Source organism: Paroedura picta, chromosome 1 (genome assembly GCF_049243985.1).
Source record: "Paroedura picta isolate Pp20150507F chromosome 1, Ppicta_v3.0, whole genome shotgun sequence".
Lineage (NCBI taxonomy): Eukaryota > Metazoa > Chordata > Lepidosauria > Squamata > Gekkonidae > Paroedura > Paroedura picta.
The window spans coordinates 194480558-194505269 of NC_135369.1; the positions used below are offsets into that span (position 1 = coordinate 194480558).

Consider the following 24712-nt stretch of genomic DNA (forward strand, 5'->3'; position numbering starts at 1 on the left):
GAAAATATTTCATGCACAGATTTAAGAATTACTGTATACAATCATATAAACACTAGCAATTAACTTCAGGGTGTGAGGTTTATATAGAATTAAAAGCTAAGAAACTTTCTTCAGTTGAGCCATCTGCAAAGAGTTGTTGGGCAAAAAGCCAGTTGGCAATTTATACATGTGTAGTGAAAGATGGGGCACTTGACCTTTTTCTTCTTCACAACAACCACCTTTATTGGCATAAAAAAATAGGACAGATCAGAATACAATTAATTAGTCCTTAAGTTCACGCAGCTTAATTGCCATTTGTAAGAATTTAGCCACTTTATCTGGATCCTGTTTGGAGAGAAGGAACTGTACCTTGTACTTATCAGAGTAGCCAATACATTTAACGAAGAGTAAATCTAGGGCTTTAGCCCAAATAGCATCGTATATGGGGCAGTGTAAAAAAACATGCTGTATGGTTTCTATAAAACCTTGTTTCCATGGGCAGTGTCTCTGTATGTAAGGGATCTTTGGAAATCTCCCTGTCATAACTGCTGATGGGAGGATGTTAAACCTGGCAAGCATAAAAGCCCTGCGTTCTGGCACTTGAACTTGCTACAACCGCAAAATAAGAATAAAAGGCCAGCAATACATAGCTGTGATAAGCTATGAAGAAATATTATGGCACAGGTTTGCCTGGTATCTCTGCAATTTGCACACATTTGTTCTCATACTCTCATGTTACAGTTCCGGGCTTTGCAGAGGCAGGTATGCCAAGGGACAGATCTTTGGGAAAGAATGTTTTTTTCTCTCCACCTGAAAGTTACACCATCCTGAAACCAGTGCAAGCCAGAGGTAGGTAGTTTAGAAACAGAAAGTGACAGAAGGTAGGAAGAAGCTCTCATATAATTTTGTTTCCCTTTAAAAAGTTCAATACATGCTCATTTTAACCAAATTATGTCAATATTCAAATTTGTTTTTAAAACATGGAAAGTCATCCATAACGTCTTTACCTTCAACATGTAAGGTGCTCTTCAAAGACCACAGATGAATTTCAGAAAGAAAGACAGACATCTGATCCAATCTACAGTTAATTCTACAAGGAAGACAATAAAGGGGAAATTAAGCTATTTAAAGGCCATTCATCTGTAAAACAGGACAATATGCAGTATCAAGTTTCCTACTGGTTTAAAGACAAAAATGGAGATCGCACCCACTAGTTAAGCGATTATTGTCATCGTCATCATCATCCCACATAAAAGGGAATTGTGATAAAGGATGGCTCACCAGTTAACCAGCATGCCCCGCAGTCCGAGGGATCTACCCAGCAACTGCTGACAAAACCAGACTGCCTTTTCCCTGTTGTTGGAATATCCCCCAATCAGGGCCAATTGCGGCTCTTGCTCAGGACTGGTGCACACAGGGGTCCCCTTCAGGCTTGCTGTGAAGGAAGCCTTTAGCAGCAACTAACTGAGGCAAGGAAGGTATTTCTGTCGGGGTTGCACTGAGAGCAAGGGGGGTCTGTGGCCACACACGTGCATTCCTTTGGAAGGGGCATGTGTGACAGGGGAGAGCTTTCCCCTTCAACCTACCGGTTGGCTGACAAAGATATAGCAGAAGTAAATAACACAGAAAATCACACACAAACACACATTTTAGAGGGTTTCTTTAAGGGTTAAGGGTTCGCCAGGATTTCTCTCTTTGTGCGTCTGTGTGTGTGAATGATGGCTTTCCTTCTCTACTATGAAGGGGGAGGAAATGACACAGCTTGCTCACCAAACCTGGCAGAAGACATTTCAAGTCCTGGCTATCATATGACACTTGAACAATCAGATGCAATCCAAGCAACCCCAAGCTACAGACCTGCTCCCTTAGCAGTGCCGCCATGTCCAAACCACCATACCCATTAAGGCCTCTCCCCCCCCCCCCCAACTTCAAGCACCTTTGTTTTCTCTGGGTTGAAATTCAGTTTATTTATTATTCTAAACAACCCATTAACTAGTCTAGGAGTCTGTCTCATAACATTCAGATTTTAAAAAATCAGTGGAGTTGAGTATTATCAGTGTTAATGTGGCACCTTCCTCTAAATATCCAGGGCTGAATCTGCACAGAGCTTTTATTCCAATCCCTGGTCGATTCAATCCCTGCTGTCTACACTGAATGCGATTTCCATTTTGATTTTGACCGATTTAAATTTTCCCTCTGCAACAAGCAGGATTGATCCGGAGTGACCCTACCTTTTCCCCGTGATATCCTAGAGTGGATAAAACCCTTGATATTTGAAAATCGGCATGAGTAAAGGTGCAGCTCTCTGCTTGTCCCAAACTAACTTGCTGTCTCGAGCCTCCAGTGCTGTAGACAAGCCCTGATTGGCCAGGGCGCCAGTTCAAAAGCTTCCTCATTCCCATGTTACAAGGCTTCCCTTAAAGGGAAAGCCCTAACTACTCTCGACAGAAGCTCCAGAAGCCCTAACTTCTCTTGGCAGACATTTACTTCTTGGATTTATTCCCCTTCCTCTGCTGTCTCCAATCCTCTCCCGCCCCTTCAAGTAAAGAAACAGGCTCCTGCTGCACTTGGCTCCCCCCCTTCTGAGCTTCCCCAATCACGTGCAGAACACTTTTCTGTTTCAATGGAGAAGGGGGGGATAGAGGAAGACACGAGTTTAAATTGATCTGAATTCAGCAGGATCCACCACGGAATAAACAAAGTAAGTGCAGAATCGGCCCTGATGACCTCAGGCAGTGATTTCACATACATGTTAAAAACACAGGAGAGAAAACGGAGCCCTGAAGAACCTTGTAGCACAACTGCCAGAAATAAGAGTTTCCTCGCACCACCTTCTGGAGCTTGTCATCAAAACAGCCGGAGACCTGCTGGAGCATGGTGGCTCCCAATCCCAAGACAGTACAGAAAGATATCACGGCGGATGGTCAGGAGAATCAATATAGTATATCACTGTCTCTCCTGGCACATATTTATCAGAGCAAGCAAGGTGGTTTCTGTGTCAAACTGAGACCTGAAACGTGATTGAGACAGCATTAGAAAATCAGTTTCATCAGGAGAGCCTGGAGTGAACTGCAGTCACCCAAAAGGGGGAGATTCGTAGCTAGCTATTAGAATAATCCTTGAGAGCCATGGAATGACCTCATGGTCACCAGATTTAACTATCTTCCTGTTCCAGCCAGTCACTTCCCATGGCTAGATATAATAAGCCTAAAAAGGCTTATTATCAAGCATGTAAGTTGTAGGACAGACAAACAAGCCACCCATAGATTCAAGTTACTACAATTAAAAACATCCAAGCAAATGTGACAATTCAGTACTACAAATGTACAGCCAAACATGACTGGTATTATATATCCCCTGATCTTAACAGTGCAGGGAAAAGGTACCTGACTGCAAATACATAATGCAAATGCATAATACATTAGCAACTATATCATAAGAAGTGATTTTGTTTAAAGACATGCAGCCATTGTACTTTTCTGGGTTTGTGATTTACTTGTATGTTCTCTCCCTCTCTAATCCAACAAGAACTATCCATCAAATATTAATGATACTCAAGCAAGTAACTATGGACTTTATTATCATGTGGTTTGTGGGACCCATTCTTTCCTTATAGGCAGAGGAATTACTTGCAGGAGGCATTCTCTGTGCAGAAAATGTGACGTGCAAATAAGACTTGAAGTGTACAGGCACCCATTTATCTCCTGCTACAAAGAAAAAAATGACAGGGCACTTCTGCAATCCACGCTCTTAGAATACCGTAATACACGGCTTCACTTAGGAATTTCATTGAGACCTCTAGCATTTTCAGACAGGATTTTATTGTAGTGTCTCTCAGCAACTCCCAGTGGAAGCACAAAGCTTATTGATCATTTCATGACAGAATATGCCTTGTTGTGTGACATAAAAATACAAATTCAAGTGGGTCGCCGTGTTGGTCTGAAGCAGCACAAAACAAAATCAGAGTCCAGTGGCACTTTTATGATCAACAAAGATTTATTCAAGGTGGGAGCTTTCGAGTGCTTACACTTGAAAGCTCACGCCTTGAATAAATCTATGTTGGTCTTAAAGGTGCCACTGCACTCTGATTTGGTTTTGTTATTAAAATACAAGTGCATGAAGTTCTTAAATTGTTTGCTTATGTTAACTTTAGGCTATTTTGCAGTAACAGATCAATTAATCTTTAATCAGTAACTTTCTGTATTAACTCCAAAGTTCATTTAAACAACTTATTAAAGCAACCATGAAATGAGAAAGTGGAAAGTTAGCTTCAGGTAAGTGGTTTGGCTTTTGCTGTGAACCAGGCTGATTCTCAAATGTATTTATATACAACAGCTTTGTCATAACCTGTATTAAAATAATGGGAAACTGCAAGTAATTAAGATATTAGCATTAAAATATCAAATCCCAAAGGCTGAGAAATGTCTCAAATTTGAGGCCAGCTCTTAGTCAAAGAAAAATGGTCAAGACCTGCCTGGACTAGCCACAAGCAGCACTGACTAGCCTCATGCAAAAGTGCTCCAGGCTAAATTTGTGAACTCTCATTCAACAAGCATAAAAGTAAAATGGTTTACATTCCATTCAAATGTGGAGTGCGCTTTAACAGGGACTTAATGTGGTTGTAATAGAAGAAGAAGAAGAATTGGTTCTTATATGCCACTTTTCTCTACCCGAAGGAGGCTCAAAGCGGCTTACATTCACCTTCCCTTTCCTCTCCCCACAACAGACACCCTGTGAGGTGGGTGAGGCTGAGAGAGCTCTGATATTCCTGCTCCGTCAGAACAGCTTTATCAGTGCTATGGTGAGCCCAAGGTCCCCAGCTGGCTGCATGTGGAACCCAGCATGGCCGATTAGAACTCAGCATTCCTAACCACTACACCAAACTGGCATACCATGGCATGTGTGAGAAATGCAATTTTGCTGTGGAGATTGAAGAAACATTGTAACAGGGGCCATTCTGCACAACCGCCAATGCAGCTAAATGTAAGCGCTATTTTAAAGCACTACAATTAATAGCGACAGGTCTTGATAATGCACACAGCCGTTTCTAGCGGGAAAACGGCTTTCCCACTAGCACTGTTTTCAATACCCACAAGTTTCTGGTTTCACTGGAATTGCAACAAAGGAGACGATATTTTCTCTGCACTTCTTCCCACCCCTGGCCATCAATCAAACAGAACAGCCAATAACTATTGTGTTTGTGCTCCCGAAAAGCCCCTTTCCTTTTAAAAACTGCTTTTTAAAAACCTGAAAACACCAGTAGCAGCGAATATTTGTTCATTCAATGTTTCAGAAAGACCTTTTTCGCTGTTGTAGGAGCTGGCGCTTAATCGTTTACACACTCTTCAAGTAAAAAAAAAATCCCCCCCTCCCCCGATGGGCGCAATATCTGGCCGAAATTACAGGCAGTGTGGAACTGGGGGCTGTATTGTGCTCGGAAAGTTTAAAGACAATTGCCGAAGAGAGCTTTGTTTTACTGTTAAGCACTTCCGAATTGCTTGTGGAGGGACTTCAGCCGGAGAAGCCTCGCTTATTCGTTGCTTTCGCCGGTTTAAGGGGGGGGGGGAAATGGCGATCGCATCTCTGGAAGCTCAGGGGTGAGAGCTAGGGAGCAACATTCTTTCTACCGCTATATTGAGAAAGCACATGTCTTTTTTGGATGTGTGGCAGGTTGTTCTCAGGAGTGAAGCAGTTTTTTAGAGGGAATCCACTTTTTATGATTCCCCAAAAAGTGTTACATCGAAGCGCATTTTGCAGGAGTGTTGCAGGAGTGCTTCGGATTGTGTACAACATTGTTCATAATTAAAAAAAATAGCATTACACAACAGTTAGACATCAGCAACATTAGCGCTGTGTGGAATGGCCCCAGGTTTTACCCCTCCGGACTGAGGGTGAAGTCCATCAATTGCTCACCATCATCAAAATGCTAATAGGTATGGCCAGAGACAATAGGTGACTCAACCTCCTCTCCTTCAATAAGCAGAGAAGAGAGATTTGGAGGTATTTATTTATTTTATTTTATTACATTTGTATACAGCCCTCCAATGAGGCTCAGGGCAGTTCACATGGAATGTAAACAATACATTGAACTTGTTTCTACATCAGGTAAAATATAATACCGGTAACAAAATACTGGTAACAAAAACAATAGCAAGTAACAGATTATCAAAATAACTATTAACCGGTCCATAGTTCGGTTCAGTTGTAAGAGCCTCTTGTGGCGCAGAGTGGTAAGGCAGCCGTCTGGAAGCTTTGCCCATAAGGCTGGGAGTTCAATCCCAGCAGCCGGCTCAAGGTTGACTCAGCCTTCCATCCTTCCGAGGTCGGTAAAATGAGTACCCAGCTTGCTGGGGGGTAAACGGTCATGACTGGGGAAGGCACTGGCAAACCACCCCGTATTGAGTCTGCCATGAAAACGCTAGAGGGCGTCACCCCAAGGGTCAGACATGACTCGGTGCTTGCACAGGGAGTTCGGTTCAGGAATACGTATTCCTGAGGGAGGGGAGGTTCAGTGGCCCAGTGGTGTAGATTCTCATCTGCCTCAGCCTGGTGGAAGAGCCCCCTTTTGGAGGCCCTGTGGAACTGTTTTAATTCCGTCAGGGCCCTGATCTCCTCTGGGAGCTCATTTCATCAGTTGGGGGCCAGGATAGAGAAGGCTCTGGCCATGGTTGAGGCCAAGCAGGTTTTTTGAGGCCAGGGATCATTAGCTGGTTGGTGGTGTCAGAGTGTAAGGCTCTTTGAGGGCATTTGACCGCATATGGCCTTGAAGTTAATTACCAAAACCTTTAGTCTAATCCAGAATTCTAGTGGTAACCATTGCAGTTGATGAAGGGTGGGGCGGATGTGGGACCTCTACGGTGTTACTGTGAGGATCCTAGCAGCTGAGTTTTGGACTAGCTGTAGTTTCTGGATCAAGGTTAAAGGCAGGTCTGTGTACAACTACAATCTAGATTGTTGCATGGATCACTGTGACTAGGTGTTCTGGAGCCAAGCAGGGTGCTAGTTGTTTGGTTTGGTGAAGGTGGTAGAATGTCCGCTGTACTACCTTTGTGGCCTGAGCTTCCATTGAGGGGGAAGCATCCAGGATCCTGCCTAGCGGAATGAGATCTGTACACCATCCAGACACATGGGCAGACACACTTCCTCATAGAATTATAGTTTGAAGGGACCTCCTGGGTCATTTAGAACTACGCAGGACACTCACAACCCTATCACTCACAACCCTATCACTCATACACCCCCTTGAATCTTCACAGAATCAGCCTCTCAGATCCAGCCTCTGTTTAAAAATTTCCAAAGATGGAGAACCCACCACCTCCCGAGGATGCCTGTCCCACTGAGAAACCCCTCTTATTGTCAGGAACTTCTTTCGGATGTTTAGACAGAATTTCTTTTGAATTAATTTCATCCCATTGGTTGCGGTCTGTCCTTCTGGGGCAAGACAGAACAACTCTGCTCCATCCTCTATATCAGTGGTCCCCAACCTTTTTATCATCAGGGACCGGCCAACATTTGACAATTTTACTAGGGGGGGGGGTAATCTACTCCTCTCAACCACTGCCCTAATGCACTTTAGAACAGTGGTCCCCAACCTGCGGGCCGCGGCCAGGTGCCGGGCCGCAAAGGCCATGGCGCCGGGCCGCGGCTCCCTCTCCCCGCCCCCCCCCCGCAGTAAAAAACTTCCCAGGCCGCAAGCTTGCGGCCCGGGAAGCTTCTTACTGCGAGAGGGCGGGGAGAGAGAATCAGGGCCGGGCCGCGCCCATGCGGGCTGCGCCCGCGGGCGCGGCCCGGTCCGCGGGCGTGGCTCGCGGGTGCGGCCCGATCCGCGGGCGCGGCCCGCGGGCGCGGCCCGCGGGTGCGGCCCGGTCCGCGGGCGCGGCCCGATCCCTGGGTGCGGCCCGCGGGCGCGGCCCGATCCGCGGGCGTGGCTCGCGGGCGCGGCCCCGCGGGCGCGGCCCGTCGCGTGGGCGTGGCCCGTGCGGCCGCGGTCCCCGCGGGTGCGGCCCGATGCTCTGCCGGTCCCCAGCCTCATAAAGGTTGGGGACCACTGCTTTAGAACACAATTGTATTTAAGGTGCCACAAGACTGTTCCATGTATCAGCTACAATTTATATGTATATAGGTAAAGGTAAAGGTAAAGGTAAAGGTAAAGGTAAAGGTAAAGGTATCCCCTGTGCAAGCACCGAGTCATGTCTGACCCTTGGGGTGACGCCCTCCAGCATTTTCATGGCAGACTCAATACGGGGTGGTTTGCCAGTGCCTTCCCCAGTCATTACCGTTTACTCCCCAGCGAGCTGGGTACTCATTTTACCGACCTCAGAAGGATGGAAGGCTGAGTCAACCTTGAGCCGGCTGCTGGGATCAAACTCCTAGCCTCATGGGCAAAGCTTTCAGACGGCTGCCTTACCACTCTGCGCCACAAGAGGCTCTTATATGTATATATTAACAGGAAAAAAAGAACACGGTTGTAATGGGACAGTTCTATTTGCATAGAATGAGCAATGGCCAAAGTATACAATGTGTATATTACTATGGGGGTGGATGCAACATATATAATATTGCAGTTAAATATTTTCCAATTGCAATAGTCTTTCAAGAGCCACTGAACGGTTTGGTCAGAAACCAGGATGGACGTTTGAATAGCACACTACCTGCACAAAAAGTCATATTATATTGTTACAGGAGACATGCACGATAGATGAACATATATGGTAGATCGACCACATCTCTTTTGTACTGCAAGATGTATATATCATGATTGAAAAAAATGTATACTATATTGAGATTTTATATTTTTATTGTATTATTGTATTTAAATACCACCCTCCCCGACGGCTAAGGGTGGGTTACATAAAACAAGAAATGATACAGATAAATCCATTTGTAATAATAACGAGGGGATAACAACAATAACATTAACATAATACTGTTCAATAGCAATGTATGGGACTATTGAAAAATACGCACCACATATTATGTTGCAGTTATACATTTTATATTTCAATCCTCCTTCAAGCTCCTATCTAGCCTCTATGGAACGGCAAATATAGTCCACCTTTCCCACTTGGCCTCAAGGCGGCTTCCACATAGATTCAAATTTGATCCAGTGTAGGTGTACCAGGACAGAGATGTTAATGATTCAAAAGAGGCTTACTATCAGAAGAAGTGGGCATTCACATGAAAGTTTATACACAGAGTTATACTTTGTTGGTCTTAAAGGTGGCACTGGACTCAAACTTCAATTGCAAAAATTATGCATTAAATATTTTTGCAATGCTAAAGTGGAAGGACTGTCAAATGAAATACATATATTCGGTAGTATAGTTTATTATAGGGAAAAATTAATAGCAGGATTTGACAATGTCAAGTAATTTAATACATAGGCTTCATCCTGGTTACAAGACAAATAAATAACTTGCTTGAAGTGCAACAAAATAATCTTTATGATGCTTTAAATGACAATACATGTACTGTGTCATAAACCAGTGGTCCCCAACCTGCGGGCCACGGCCCGGTGCCGGGCCGCGAAGGCCATGGCGGCGGGCCGCGTCTCCCTCTCCCCGCCCCCCCCTGCAGTAAAAAACTTCCCAGGCTGCAAGCTTGCGGCCCGGGAAGCTTCTTACTGCGGGAGGGCAGGGAGAGGGAATCAGGGTGGGGCCGCGCATTGCGCGGGCATGGCCCGCACGGGCGTGGCACGATGCCCTGCCGGTCCCCAGCCTCAGAAAGGTTGGGGACCACTGTCATAAACGAAAGTTTATGCATGATATGTTGTGGCAATAGGCACCCAAAGACCCCTCCTCCCAGGCTTGGAACAAATGTCTGTGATTTTGGCTTCATGAAAACCCAAGTGACTGTTAGCCAATCAGAACACATGGCACTTAAGACTCATCTTAAGAAGGTAGAGGGAAAACTATTTCTCCTTGATTCGTGTGTATAAGGTTATGCAGACAGAGCTCTATACATCACGACAGCAACTTTGAACATGGGAAGAATCCTGTGAGTTGTGGAATTATGTTGCAGTGAAACCTTGTAAGCTGAGACACCCTCTCTGAAGAAAGGGGAAACAAATCTCATTTCATTTGGCCTTAGCAACCAGCTGTGTAATCTGTATAAGCAATTCTATATCTTAATGTGGCAAGAATCTGAAAAAACATATGCAAGACAGGATTCTAATCTCTCAAGGGAAAGAATGCTTTGTAAACCCACTAGATGAACACTGGCAGTTGAAGCATGTTGGGAATTAAACGTATTTTTGCCTACACAGCTGGCAGCGTTCCTCTTTTTTTTTTTTAAGGTGAACTAAGTAAAGATTGCAGAAGAAAAAGCTGGATTTTGCTATACATTTCTCTGAAAACCAAAGTTACTGCCTGAACTGCGACAAGTAAAGTGCTAGCACCTAAGTGATGACGGGAGGAGCACAATGGCTGGGATGAAGAGGAAAGGAGTGACATCCAGAAGCCTGACAGGAACCAATCTGATCCTCTGTAAAATGAGAAAAGGACTTCTGCTTGAAAGGCAAAGCTCAACTTGAAGAAGCAGCTGTATCTCTGATCGTGGTGGTAGAAACGCAGGATCAGCCCTAAGCATCCTGCTTTAGGATGCTTAGGGCTGATCCTGCGTCGAGCAGGGGGTTGGACTAGATGGCCTGCATGGCGCCTTCCAACTCTAGGATTCTATGATTCTATAAAGTGCCATCAAGTCACAGCCAACTTATGGTGGTGGCCTCATAGGGCGGCTTTTTACAACCCTTTGACCATGGAGGAACCTCTGAAATATTTTTCAGGCTTTGAGGAACCTAATCTTCAGATAGTTGAATTCTAACTTTAACTTTTAATTAATACAAATCATTTAGTAAGATTTTAAAAATCACAATAAAATCAAATTTTCTCCTAATTCCCTATTAGCCCTTCTCCTGCTTCCAGAAGCATCCTCTCCTGTCATATCCTACTTATCCGTCCCAGTCCCCCTATACAGAATATCCTCTTCAAGTACTAACCACTTGTCCAGATGTTACAATAGAAAAACCTCCTGTGCTTAAATGACCATGAATGTGTTGGTTCTAACTGATGTTCTTTGAATTAACACATTAGCTATATCATTAAGATCAATTTCCTGAGAGATCAGTTCATGCCCATGAAGAAGAGCCATGTGATTGAGCCTTGCCTGTGTCATGCTTGACCTCTTTATTCTAAAAAGGCACGAGAATGACCTTTCTGAGGTGCAGTAAGAAACAAGTATTCTGATAAGTTTAGCTAATTTTGGTTGTAGTTTATGCAGACATTTTCCTTGTTCTCCACTGAACCAATCATACAATCATAGAATCTTAGAATAATAGAGTTGGAAGGGGCCACCTGGGTCATCTAGTCTGACCCCCTGCACTATGCAGGACACTCACATCCCGATTGCTCATCTACTGTAACCTGCCACCCCTTTGCCTTCACAGAATCAGCCTCTCTGTCAGATGGCTCTCCAGCCTCTGTTTAAAAATTTCCAAAGATGGAGAACCCATCACCTCTTGGGAAAGCCTGTTTCACTGAGAAACCGCTCTAACTGTCAGGAACTTTTTCCAGATGTTTAGATGGAATTTCTTTTGAATTAATTTCATCCCATTGGTTCTGGTCCGTCCCTCCGGGGCAAGAGAGAACAACTGTGCTCCATCCTTTATATGGCACCCTTTTAAATACTTGAAAATGGTTATCAGATCCCCCCTCAGTCGTCTCCTTCCTAGGCTAAACAGACCAAGCTCCCCCAACCTTTCCTCCTACGTCTTGGTCTCCAAACCCCTCACCATCTTTGTTGCCCTCCTCTGGACTTGTTCCAGTTTGTCTACATCCCTTTTCAACTGTGGTGCCCAAAACTGAACACAGGACTCCAAGTGAGGCCGAGCAGAGTAAAGCGGTACCATCACCTCCTGTGCTCTGGACACGATACTCCATTTGATACAGCCCAAAGAGCTGAAACCTTAACTTTCCGCTCCCTTGCAATATCTAAAAACATGTCCCGATGTAGTCGGGCAGCAAACAAGTCAGCTTTGTAAAAGTTTAGAATGTACATACTATCATCTTCTCCTATAGCAAAGTTTTCAATTTGTATATGTGTTGAGACACATCTAAGGAAAAGTGATTATGTAAACTGCTGTAGACATTATTAATAATTTAATAAAAATGTTCCTGTAGAAATCCTTAGAAAATGGAAACTGGTGGAGATCATACCCAGCATCAATACACCATGCAGGCTTTCTGGACCTAGGAACCATAGGACTCTGTATCTTTTTTCTTTTCTTTTCTTTTTTTTTGCTGTCATGAGTGTATCGGAGCAGAACTGTTCAAAGTTGTTCTGCAGTTGCTTTGTACCTGCTGGATGGAATTGCAGATTACTTTTTGAAGAGCTCTGTTTAATGTGCCCAGATGACCAAACACAAGTATAAGACTGGACTTCTGTAAGTAAATTTCCTTTTCTCCAGGCTAAATGTTCCCAAGTCCCTCATCCTTTCCTCATAGAGCTTGGTCCCCAAGTTCATCCTTGTCACTCTCCATTTTGTCCATGTCCTATTTTATTTATTTATTTTTATTTATATACTGCCCTCCCCCGATGGCTCAGGGCGGTTTCCCGGGAACAGGAAACAGATAACATGAGGTAACACATGTGACAACAGCAATAACACTACAACAACAATAACCCCTACATGAAAACAGCAATAATAATATGATAGAACTGCAAAGGAGCCTCAGCTCAACTCTTACTGGGACCCAGTGGGTTAGGCAGATTAGTGGCAGTCATAATAGGGAGGGGGCCTGAGGGCCAATTAAAAGCGATGGTCCGGGTCAACCTCAACCAAATGCCTGGCGGAAGAGCTCCCTTTTGCAGGCCCTGCGGAACTGTTTGGGTTCCGTCAGGGCCCTGATCTCCTCTGGGAGCTCGTTCCACCAGGTGGAGGCCAAAATGGAGAAAGCTCTGGCCCTGGTGAGGTCAAGCGGTCATTGGGGCCAGGGACCACCAGGAGGTTGGAGGTAGTAGAGCGCAAGGCTCTTTGAGGGGTGTAGGCGGAGAGGCGGTCCCTCAGGTATATTGGGCCCAGACCGCATATGGCCTTAAAGGTGATAACCAAACCTTAACCCTGATTCGGAATTTATCCGGGAGCCAGCGCAGCTGCTTAAGGATGGGCCAGATGTGGGACCTCCGAGGTGTTGCTGTGAGGACCCTGGCAGCCGCCTTCTGGACCAACTGCAGTTTCCGGGTCAAGGATAAGGGCAGGCCAGCAAAGAGCGAGTTACAGAAGTCCAGCCTAGAGGTGACCGTGGCGTGGATCACTGTGGCAAGGTGTTCCAGGACCAAGTAAGTCACTAGTAGTTTGGCTTTGCGAAGGTGGTAAAATGCCAGCTGTGCTACCATCGTGATCTGAGCCTCCATAGAGAGGGAGGCATCAAGTATCACTCCCAAGTTTCTGGCAGAGTGGGCCACTGTTAACTGCACTCCATCCAGATTGGGTAGGCGCGCTTCCTCGCTTGGACCTTTCCTGCCCAGCCACAATACGTCCATCTTTGAAGGGTTGAGCTTCAGATGACTCTGCTTGAGCCACTCCATCACGGCTTCCAGACAGCTGACTAGTGCTTCTGGGGGAGATTCAGGGCGGTCATCCATTAGAAGGAAGAGCTGGGTGCAATCAGCAAACTGGTGACAACCCAGCCCAAACTTCCGCACCAGTTGGGCAAGAGGGCGCATAATGATGTTAAATAGAGTTGGTGAGAGAATTGCCCCTTGGGGCAGTGGTCTCCAACCTTTTTAAGGCTGCGGACCCGCGGCTGTGGGGAGGGCGATCGCCAGGCCGCACATGCCGTGCATTCGCGTGTGCGCAGCCGCACGTGGTCGTGTGTGCCATGTGCAACCGCAAACGTGCATGCACGGACGCAAACGCGCATGCGCAGCCCTGCTTCCCTCTCCCCCCCTCTCACAAAAAGAAGCTTGCCAGGCCACAAGCTAATCGGCCACTTTTGCGGCCTGGGAAGTTTCTTACTGAGGAGGGGGGCGGGGAGAGGGAGCTGCGGCGCAGTGCCAGGACCTTTGCGGCCCGGCACCAGGCCATGGCCCGGTGGTTGGGGACCACCGCCTTGGGGGACTCCACAAGCCAGTTAGTGACAGCTTGATGAGCTCTCTCCTAATGCTACCCTCAGTCCGCGATTCCGGATAAAGGAGATCAGCCACTGAAGGGCAGTCCCTCTGATCCCAGCATCAGCGAGGCGGAAAGCTAAAAGCTCATGATCTACTGTGTTGAACGCTGCTGAGAAATCTAATAATATAAGCTGGACCTCCATCGGTCCAGCTGGCGATGGAGGTCATCCATCACGGCGACTAGCACTGTCTCTATCCCATGGCCAGGCCGGAAACCAGACTGGGATGGGTCTAGGGCCGAAACTTCTTCCAAGTATGCTGACAATTGATCCATGACCACTTTTTCAAGTAATTTCCCCAGAAATGCTAAGTGCGAGTCGGGGTGATAGTTGGATGGCTGTCATGGATCCAGAGAAAACGTTTAAAGTAGCGGGCAAACCACTGCCTCTTTTAGTCTCTCCGGGAATTCTCCTAGAATCATAGAATCATAGAGTTGGAAGGGGCCATACAGGCCATCTAGTCCAACCCCCTGCTCAACGCAGGATTAGCCCTAAGCATCCTAAAGCATCCAAGAAAAGTGTGTATCCAACCTTTGCTTGAAGACTTCCAGTGAGGGGGAGCTCACCACCTCCTTAGGCAGCCTATTCCACTGCTGAACTACTCTGACTGTGAAAATTTTTTTCCTGATATCTAGCCTATATCGTTGTACTTGAAGTTTAAACCCATTACTGCGTGTCCTCTCCTCTGCAGCCAGCAGAAACAGCATCCTGCCCTCCTCCAAGTGACAACCTTTCAAATACTTAAAGAGGGCTATCATGTCCCCTCTCAACCTCCTTTTCTCCAGGCTGAACATTCCCAAGTCCCTCAACCTATCTTCATAGGGCTTGGTCCCTTGGCCCCAGATCATCTTCGTCGCTCTCCTCTGTGCCCTTTCAATTTTATCTACGTCCTTCTTGAAGTGAGGCCTCCAGAACTGCACACAGTACTCCAGGTGTGGTCTGACCAGTGCCGTATACAATGGGACTATGACATCTTGTGATTTTGATGTGATGCCTCTGTTGATACAGCCCAAAATGGCATTTGCCTTTTTTACCGCTGCATCACACTGCCTGCTCATGTTTAGTTTACAATTCACAAGTACCCCAAGGTCTCGTTCACACACAGTGCTACCTAGAAGCGTATCCCCCATCCAGTAGGCATGCTTTTCATTTTTCTGACCCAGATGCAGAACTTTACACTTATCTTTATTAAATTGCATCTTGTTCTCATTTGCCCATTTTTCCATTGTGTTCAGATCTCGTTGAACTCTGTCTCTATCTTCCGGAGTATTTGCCAGTCCTCCCAATTTGGTGTCATCTGCAAATTTGATGAGTAGTCCCTCCACCCCCTCATCTAGATCATTAATAAATATGTTAAAAAGTACCGGGCCGAGCACCGAGCCCTGAGGTACCCCGCTACTCACCTCTCTCCAGTCTGATAAAACACCATTGACAACAACTCTTTGAGTGCGGTTCTCTAACCAATTCCCTATCCACCTAACTATCTGAAAATCCAGATTGCAGTCCTTCAACGTATCCATCAGAACATCATGGGGAACCTTGTCAAAAGCTTTACTAAAATCTAAGTAAATGACATCAACCGAATTTCCCCGATCCAGCAAACCTGTTACTTGGTCAAAAAAGGAAACTAGGTTGGTCTGGCAGGACCTGTTGGAGACAAATCCATGCTGACTTCCTTGGATCACCAAATTGTCCTCCAGATGTTTGCAGATCGCTCCCTTTAATATCTGCTCCGTTATCTTCCCCACAACAGAGGTCAGACTCACTGGTCTGTAGTTTCCTGGGTCATCCTTCCTCCCTTTTTTGAAGATCGGAATAACGTTTGCTCTTTTCCAGTCCTCCGGGACATCTCCAGTCCTTAAAGAGGTTCTGAAGATGATGGACAAGGGCTGTGCAAGTTCTCTGGAAAGTTCTTTCAGTACTCTCGGGTGCATTTCATCCGGACCAGGGGATTTGAACTCATCCAGTGCAGCTAAATGCCTCTCGACAACCTCTCTATCCATGTTAACCTGCCACCCAGACACTATCCTTTGGCTACAGCCATCTCTAGATGTGCCTAAACACTTTGACCTGTGGGAAAAAAACTGATGTAAAATAGGCACTAAGCCTTTCTGCTTTCTCTGCATCTTTCGTTAGAGTTTGTCCATCTGCACCCAACAGTGGGCCTATTGCCTCCTTGACTTTACGTTTGCTCCTCACATAACTGAAAAATCTTTTCTTGTTACAATGGGCTTCCCTGGCCAATCTTAGCTCACTCTCAGCTTTGGCCTTTCTGATGATTGATCTACAGTGCCTAGTAACCTGTAGGTACTCTTCTTTAGAGCTCTGTCCTTCCCTCCATTTCCTGAACATTTTCCTTTTCTTTCTTAGTTCCTCTTGAAGTTCTCTGTTCATCCAAATAGGCTTCTTAGAGCTCCTGCAGTGTTTTCGTCTTTCTGGAATAGTCATTGATTGAGCATGCAATAGCTCTTGTTTGAGTAGCGCCCACCCTTCACATGCTCCCTTCCCTTCCAGCATTCTCGTCCATGGTATGACACTCATCATGTCTCTGAGTTCATCATGTCTCCTGTTGAAAGGTAGAGGTTGATTATCTCCCGGAGGGGGGCTACTACTCTTGTGTCAGATGTTTTTAGTAGCCATGATGGACACAGTTCTAGAGAGCAAGAGGTTGGCTTCGCTGTCTTTAGCAACTTGTCCACTTCGGTCAGTGTGAGCCATCTGAAGTTACTCAGCAAACAATCCAAAGCCGGCCAAGGGGCCTCTGGTTCACTTCCTGTCTGTAAAGTAGGAGGGAGATCGTGCTGGAGTGTCGAGATTTTCTGCAAAGTGACTCGCAAAGGCCTCACAGCTGATGTCCAATTGGCTGTTATTTTGGCGCTCTAGGGTGGTAAGAGATCTAACTATCCTAAATAACTGCGCTGGGCGTGAGTTTGCAGATGTGATTTCAGTCGAATAGAATTTGCATTTTACCAACTTCACTCCATCTCATAGGCTCTTAATTACATTCTATGTTTGCCAGCATGATCCATATAAATATGCCTTTTTTCCCAGCAATAATCTAATGCAGCCTTTCTCAACCAGGGTTACATGAAATTTGTTCAACATTTATTTATTTATATTTCTATACCGTCCATTTCTTTGCAGCTCTGGGCGGTTTACACTGAACATTATATAACTTATATAACTTATCAAGTGATATAACTATGTATCTTCATGTTGACCCCCCCATTCCCAAATGGCGATGGGGTGGAAAGGGAAGGAATCCAAGATAGGCATATATACAGCTTTGCTTCTCAACCATATTCTGCATGATCCTACTGTATATGGGGTTTCTTGAAGCCTGAAGAATATTTCAGGGGTTTCTCAATGGTAAGAAGGTTGGGAAAGGTTGCTCTAATGCAGGGGTAGTCAAACTGCGGCCCTCCAGATGTCCATGGACTACAATTCCCAGGAGCCCCCTGCCAGCGAATGCTGGCAGGGGGCTCCTGGGAATTGTAGTCCATGGACATCTGGAGGGCCGCAGTTTGACTACCCCTGCTCTAATGGATGTAGACTATATTTCATATTGATTTGAAAGTCACACTGAAACTCATCTTGTAAAAAAAAACACCTAACTATGGTTTGTATAATCATCACTGAAAAGAAATACATTATCTGATAACTGAAGAATAGTGGCATGAGAATCACACGCTATAAACTTATTTCCATGTGCTGAGCAGTTGTTTCATGCTCCACTGAATTAATTCTTCACATATTTTAAGAAGCCTGGAAATAAGTCCTATCTTCTGCAATTATAAGTAGTTATGTTATAGCTACAGAGCTTTCAATTTTAAGACATTTACATGTGTAACAGTACCAAAATTATATTATGTGCTCAGTATACTAGGGCAAACATGAGCGTCAGGAAATGCTCTATTTAACCAAGTCTCCAGTTTTTGTGTACTACACATTTTCCACATTTTTAGCTGTTTGTAGACATGAAGAATGACCAATAATAATAATAATAACAACGTAAACAAATTAGAAACCGGGTTTTGCATGTCCACATTAATACTTACATGGAAACTATATGTTTAAGACTATATGGAAACTCTGTAGTCCAACTACATAGATTCAACCATCCCTTTTAAAATCCAGAACTTCAGAAGCATTCATTTGTCATAACAAAATTCAGATTTAGTTTTTGTTGTTTTTTATCAGTTATATATGCCACCTCTTGGGAGCCAGCTTCTGATCTGGCAAGCTGGGTTTGATCCCCTGTTCCTCCTCCACATGCAGTCAGCTGGGTGACCCTGGGCTCGCCACAAAGCTGTTCTGATGGAGGTGAAATATCAGGGCTCTCTCAGCCTCACCCACCTCACAGGGTGTCTGTTGTGGGGAGAGGAAAGGGAAGGCCATTGTAAGTCGCTTTGAGACTTCTTTGGGTAGAGAAAAGTGCCATATAAGAACCAACTCTTCTTCTTCTTCTTCAGTAATATCAGGGCTCTCTCAGCCTCCCCTCCCTCACAGGGTATTTGCTGTGGGGAGAGGAAAGGGAAGGCAATTGTAAGCCACTTTGAGCCTCCTGGTAGAAAAAAGCAGCATCTAAGAACCAACTCTTCTTCTCTCCAGTGCTGCTCATGGCATATAATTCACAAAATGTGGATTGTTCATATCTGCTTAAACATACCAAACTGTCTGTACCTGTTTCAGTACTAGGAGACATGCATTGGTTTAGCCTCACTTTGGAGTTCAATTCGTTGCTGTGAGTTAACACCCTGCTTTCTGCATTGGGGCTTCCCTCCCACATTTCTCAGGCTGAAATTCGCCATATGCTTTAAGAGTCAGAAGGAGGCAGCCTCTCATGATATTTTTCTCTCTTCCCCTTTTCCAAAATGTTTTTTCCCCAAATGGTCCCTGATTGCACTTTTCTTTTCATTCTGCCCCTTCATTCCACCATTCTGTGCCCTCGATTGCCTCCCCCCTTCTGCCCCAGGTATACTTGATGTTATTTTAAAAAAACACCTAGATTATCAGGTTACAGTGCTGCTGCATTGTAGCATGAAAGACTGCCTTTTAAATATTTATTAACAGCAAAAGTGGCAGGGCCAGCTAGGCCATGGCTGCTGCTAGGGGCATGACAGTGCGGTCCCAAGTGGCTGGCCTGCTGCTGAAGAGGATGAAGTTGACCAGTTCTATGAAGCCCTGCAACACCTTCTAGAAACAACGCCAAAAAATGATGTGCTTATCATCATGGGGGGTTGGAATGCTAAAGTAGGAAGCCAAACGATACCCGGGATAACAGGCAAGTTTGGCCTTGGAGTATAAAATGAAGCAGGGCACAGGCTGGTAGAATTTTGTCCAGAGAATACAATGGTCATAGCAAACACTCTTTTCCAGGAACCCAAGAGACGACTCTACACATGGACATCACCAGATGGTCAACACAGAAATCAGATTGACTATGTGCTCTGCAGCCAAAGATGGAAAAGTTCTATCCAGTCAATAAAAACAAGACCAGGAGCTGATTGTGGTTCAGATCATGAGCTTCTTGTTGCAAAATTTAGGCTTAAATTGAAGAAAGTAGGGAAAAGCACTAGGCCACTCAGGTATGAACTGAATCATATCCCCAATGAATATACAGTAGAGGTGACAAATAGATTTAAGGAATTAGATCTGATAGTCAGAGTGCCTGAAGAATTATGGACGGAGGTTCGCAACATTGTACAAGAGGTAGCAACTAAAACCATCCCAAAGAAAAAGAAATGTAAGAAATCAAAATGGCTGTCTGACGAAGCTTTACAAATAGCTAAGGAGAGAAGGGAAGTGAAAGGCAAGGGAGAAAGAGAAAGATACACCCAATTGAATGCAGAATTCCAGAAAAAAGCTAGTAGAGATAAGAATGCTTTCTTAAATTAACAGTGCAAACAAATAGAAGAAAACAATAGAATGGGGAGGGCCAGAAATCTTTTTAAGAAAATTGGAGATATGAAGAGAAGGTTCATGCAAAGATGGGTATGATAAAGGACCAAAATGGTAGGGACCTCACAGAAGCAGAAGAGATTTTAAAAAGGTGGCAAAATTATACAGAGGAACTATACAAGAGCGAGCTTAACATCCTTAATAACCACGATGAGGTAGTTACTGACCTGGAGCCAGATATCCTGGAATGTGAAGTCAAATGGGCCTTAGGAAGTCTGAGCAACAATAAAGCTAGTGGTGGTGACAGCATTCCAATTTAACTATTCAAAATCTTAAAAGACGATGCAGTAAAAGTGCTACACTCAATATGCCAACAAATTTGAAAAACTCAACAATGGCCACAGGATTGGAAAAGGTCAGTTTACATTCTAATCCCAAAGAAGGGCAATGCCAAAGAATGTTCAAACTACCGCACCATTGCACTCACTTCTCATGCTAGCAAAGTTATGCTCAAAATCCTACAAGCTAGGCTCCAGCAATATGTGGACCGAGAACTTCCAGAAGTACAGGCAGGATTTCAAATAAGCAGAGGAACTAGAGATCAAATTGCCAACATATGCTGGATCATGGAGAAAACTAGGGAGTTCCAGAAGAAAATCTACTTCTGCTTCATTGACTATGCTAAAGCCTTTGATTGTGTGGAGCACAACAAATTGTGGAAAGTTCTTAAAGAGATGGGAATACCAGAGCATCTTATTTGTCTCTTGAGAAACCTATTTGCAGGTCAAGAAGCGAGAACCGGGCATGAAATCACTGACTGGTTCAAAATTGAGAAAGGAGTTCGGCAAGGCTGTATACTGTCGCCTTGCCTATTTAACTTGCATGCGGAGCACATCATGAGAAAGATTGCAGGGAGAAATATCAACAAACTCAGATATGCAGATGATACCACTCTAATGGCAGAAAGCAAACAGGAACTAAAGAGCCTGTAGATGCGGGTGAAGGAGGAGAGTGCAAAAGTTGGCTTGAAACTCAACATCAAGAAAATGGCATCCGGCCCTCTCAATTCCTGACAACTAGATGGGGAAGAAATGGAGGTAGTGACAGATTTTATTTTCCTGGGCTCCAAGATCGCTGCGGATGGAGACTGCAGCAAAGAAATTAAAAGACGCTTGCTCCTGGGGAGGAAAGTTATGGCAAATCTGGACAGCATCCAAAAAAGCAGAGACATCACATGCCAGCTGGGTGACCTTGGGCTAGTCACAGCACTGATAGAGCAGTTCTGATCAAGCAGTAATATCAGGGCTCTCTCAGCCTCACCTGCCTCACAGGGGGTCTGTTATGGGGAGAAGAAAGGGAAGGTGCTTGTTTGAACATTCAAGAATGCTCCTTTAAATACTTGAGAACAAAGACCTTGTTCTTGGTAACTGTCACTTCTACCCAGTTAGTGTCGGAGATTTAGTTATCAAGGCAGAGCTGTGTATCCTGCACACAGATAAGGTAGTGTTAATAACAAAGCCATTCTTCAGACCTAAAGTCAATTCCATATATCACATATCTCAGGAGTTCATCTCTATTCTATCTCATACTAGAGCAGGGATTCCCAACCAGGGGTCCGTGGATCCCTGGGGTTCCACAGGAGCTTTGAAGTAGCATTGTAGTGGGGGTCTGCACTGTCTTCTCAGCTCCTACTCTTCTTTCCTGCCTACATGAGGCAACACTACCACAGTAGTAGCAAAGGTGGAGGGAAGCAAGATGGAGGATAGCAGTCGCTTTTCCTCCTTGTACAATGAAAGGCATACCTGCGGCATATCACTGTGATCCATGCAACAGTCACCTCCAGGCTTGACTACTGTCACTCGCTCTATGGTGGCCTACCCTTGAGCCTTCTCCAGAAACTACAACTGGTGCAGAATGCTGCTGCCCGGCTCCTCACACGGACACCATGGAGAGCCTCATAAGACTGGTATCATATCAGCTGCATTGATTTCCAGTTGAATTCCAGGTTCAGTTCAAGGTTTTGGTTCTAACCTTTAAGGCAGGGGTAGTCAACCTGTGGCCCTCCAAATGCTGGCAGGGGCTCATGGGAATTGTAGTCCATGAACACCTGGTGGACCACAGGTTGACTACCTCTGCTTTAAGGCATTATCTGTATCTTTTTCCTGTTTCCTGTAAACCGCCCTGAACCTCTGGGAAGGGTGGTATATAAATATAATTAATTAATTAATTAATTAATTAATTAAATTATGTGGTCTAGGCCCGGCATATAGAAGAGATTGCCTCTCTGAATACATTCCCCAGAGAGCTCTTCAATCAAGTAACACCTACCTAATGGGGAACCGTGGCCCCAAGGACATTCGTCTGCCCTCAACAAGAGCCTTTTGGCCCTGGCTCCTGCCTGATTGAATAAGCTTCCACGGGAGATGAGGGCCTGTCGGAGCTCTCAGGGCCTGCAAGACAGAGCTTTTCTGCCAGGCCTATGATTGTGGCCTACCAATTAATTAATAACAATTCCTATGAAATCTTAGGCCCCTCCCGTCCCCTACAGCCCTCTGTTTTCCCCCAATTCCTCCTATTTAACATCAGGTCAACCAGTATGGTCAAACCATCATTGGTAAAGGTCGGTGTGATAGAAATCACTGCAGTTGTATTAAATTTAATTTTATAGTTTTAATTAGTTGTACTATGACTAATGTATTGGCTTTGTTTTAAATTGTGTAAACCACCTCAAGACATTTTTTGAGAGGGGCAACAGATAAGACAGACAAATACAATTAATTAATGCCCCTATGTTTTCTTGCAAACACAAAATTGATAATCATCTTCTCCTAACTTCTCGTTGTTTTTGTGCATGCCATATCCTTCTTTCCCCTCCAGTGAGACAATAAATCTGTTAGACTTTTCTTTTTTGGTGATTTAGAAAAATGTCTGAGCTTCACTGTCATTAGTTCGTGATCATCACATAATCATAAATTTATGACAAATCACAATTAATGACCCAATATTATCAGTAATCAATTGATTGTCAGAAGATCTATAACTAATATCTAAAAAGGTAAAGGCTGGTAATATAACACTGATTTCAATGGCCTCATATATCGTAACTTAACTGACATTAGTTTATAACCATCGTATATAACAAAGAATTTATAACAATGTAAGATACATAATTTGATAGTGTCAGTAATCAATAATCAATTAATTATCATAATTTGTTTCAAAAGACTGGGTTAAAATAATCATTTAACAAATGTCACAGAAAATTAATAAAACTGTTTTAAACTCATTGACCTCATTTTAAAAAATCAACTAACTTGATTAATTCAGTTAAAATTGACCTTATAGTATTTTAGTTTTGCACATTATCCATTGAATAACTTAATAATTACCGATTAAAATGAATAATAAAAGCAGACTAGATACGCAAACTCATCAGCAGAAGATTATACACATTCAGGTCAATAATGCAGGCTTGAAACAATTTAAGACCTTGATTATGAAGAATTCCCAGTTATTGTAGTGGTTGATGATCTTTTAAAAGGTCACTGAATCCACAGCTGCTCCCAACACCCACTCTAGGTTTAAGAGTGTTGTGGTATTCATAATCTACAGGGAGTTTGGGAAAGAAAAAGGGGAGAGAGAAAAATCAGATATGTCCCCTAATAATCCCAAATATTCAGCATGAACAAGTTGCAGTCCAAGGCGTCAGGCAAGTGAGTTAAAGAAAAGAAAAAGAAATAGAGACAAGCCAAAACCAAACCAAAACAGAATCTTCGTCTTGCTTTCACTATTCTTGCATCTCCGTATTTTTGCATGCTGTTTCTTATTTAATTAATTAAATTAATTAATTAATTAAGGAGAGAGAGGAGAGAGAGGGGACATGATAGCCCTCTTTAAGTATTTGACAGGTTGTCACTTGGAGAAGGGCAGGATGTTGTTTCTGTTGGCTGCAGAGGAGAGGACGCGCAGTAATGGGTTTAAACTTCAAGTACAACGATATAGGCTAGATATCAGGAAAAAGTTTTTCACAGTCAGAGTAGTTCAGCAGTGGAATAGGCTGCCTAAGGAGGTGGTGAGCTCCCCCTCACTGGCAGTCTTCAAGCAAAGGTTGGATACACACTTTTCTTGGATGCTTTAGGATGCTTAGGGCTGATCCTGCGTAGAGCAGGGGGTTGGACTAGATGGCCTGTATGGCCCCTTCCAACTCTATGATTCTATTATTCTAATTGTTTAATTGTTTAATTATTTAATTATTTATTTAGAATTTAATACCACCCCTTCCATATGTCTCTGGCCGGTTCTATGGTCTTAAATCTTATGTTTTTATACGTTTTTTTAATTCTATTTTATTGTTTATAAAACTTGTCTCTTATATTTTGTAAAGGCCTATGGCTATATACAAATAAATTTATTACTGGATTACTTAATTATCTGCACATGAGGTCTTCCCAACTCTATGATCCGGACAGCATAACCAGGAAGTGTCTGTAAATTGAGTTTTTTTTTCCTTTTTGTCTGGTACTGTCCCAAGATAGTCTATGGTTGGCAAATCCTGATTCAAAGATCACGTTGTTGTTTCATTTTAAAGGCTTGCGATAGTTAGGATGACGATATTGGTTGGAAAATCTCTCTGAGTCTGATTATGAACTTTGGTGCACAGTGGA

At 44.1% G+C, this 24712-nt stretch overlaps 1 protein-coding gene across 7 annotated transcripts in view; it reads right to left on the bottom strand.

The window, feature by feature from the left end:
* Positions 1 to 24712, bottom strand: part of WDPCP (WD repeat containing planar cell polarity effector) — a 337650-nt gene that overhangs the window by 264674 nt on the left and 48264 nt on the right. For 6 of the 7 annotated variants that reach the window (XM_077315493.1, XM_077315482.1, XM_077315502.1 and 3 more), the window contains one exon: positions 987 to 1069. In XM_077315493.1, the coding sequence (XP_077171608.1) occupies positions 987 to 1047 (61 nt within the window). In that variant the 5' untranslated portion in view covers positions 1048 to 1069. Of the gene's footprint in view, positions 1 to 986; positions 1070 to 23537; positions 23655 to 24712 lie in introns of all 7 variants that reach the window. The other variant, XM_077315511.1, reaches the window with a different exon arrangement.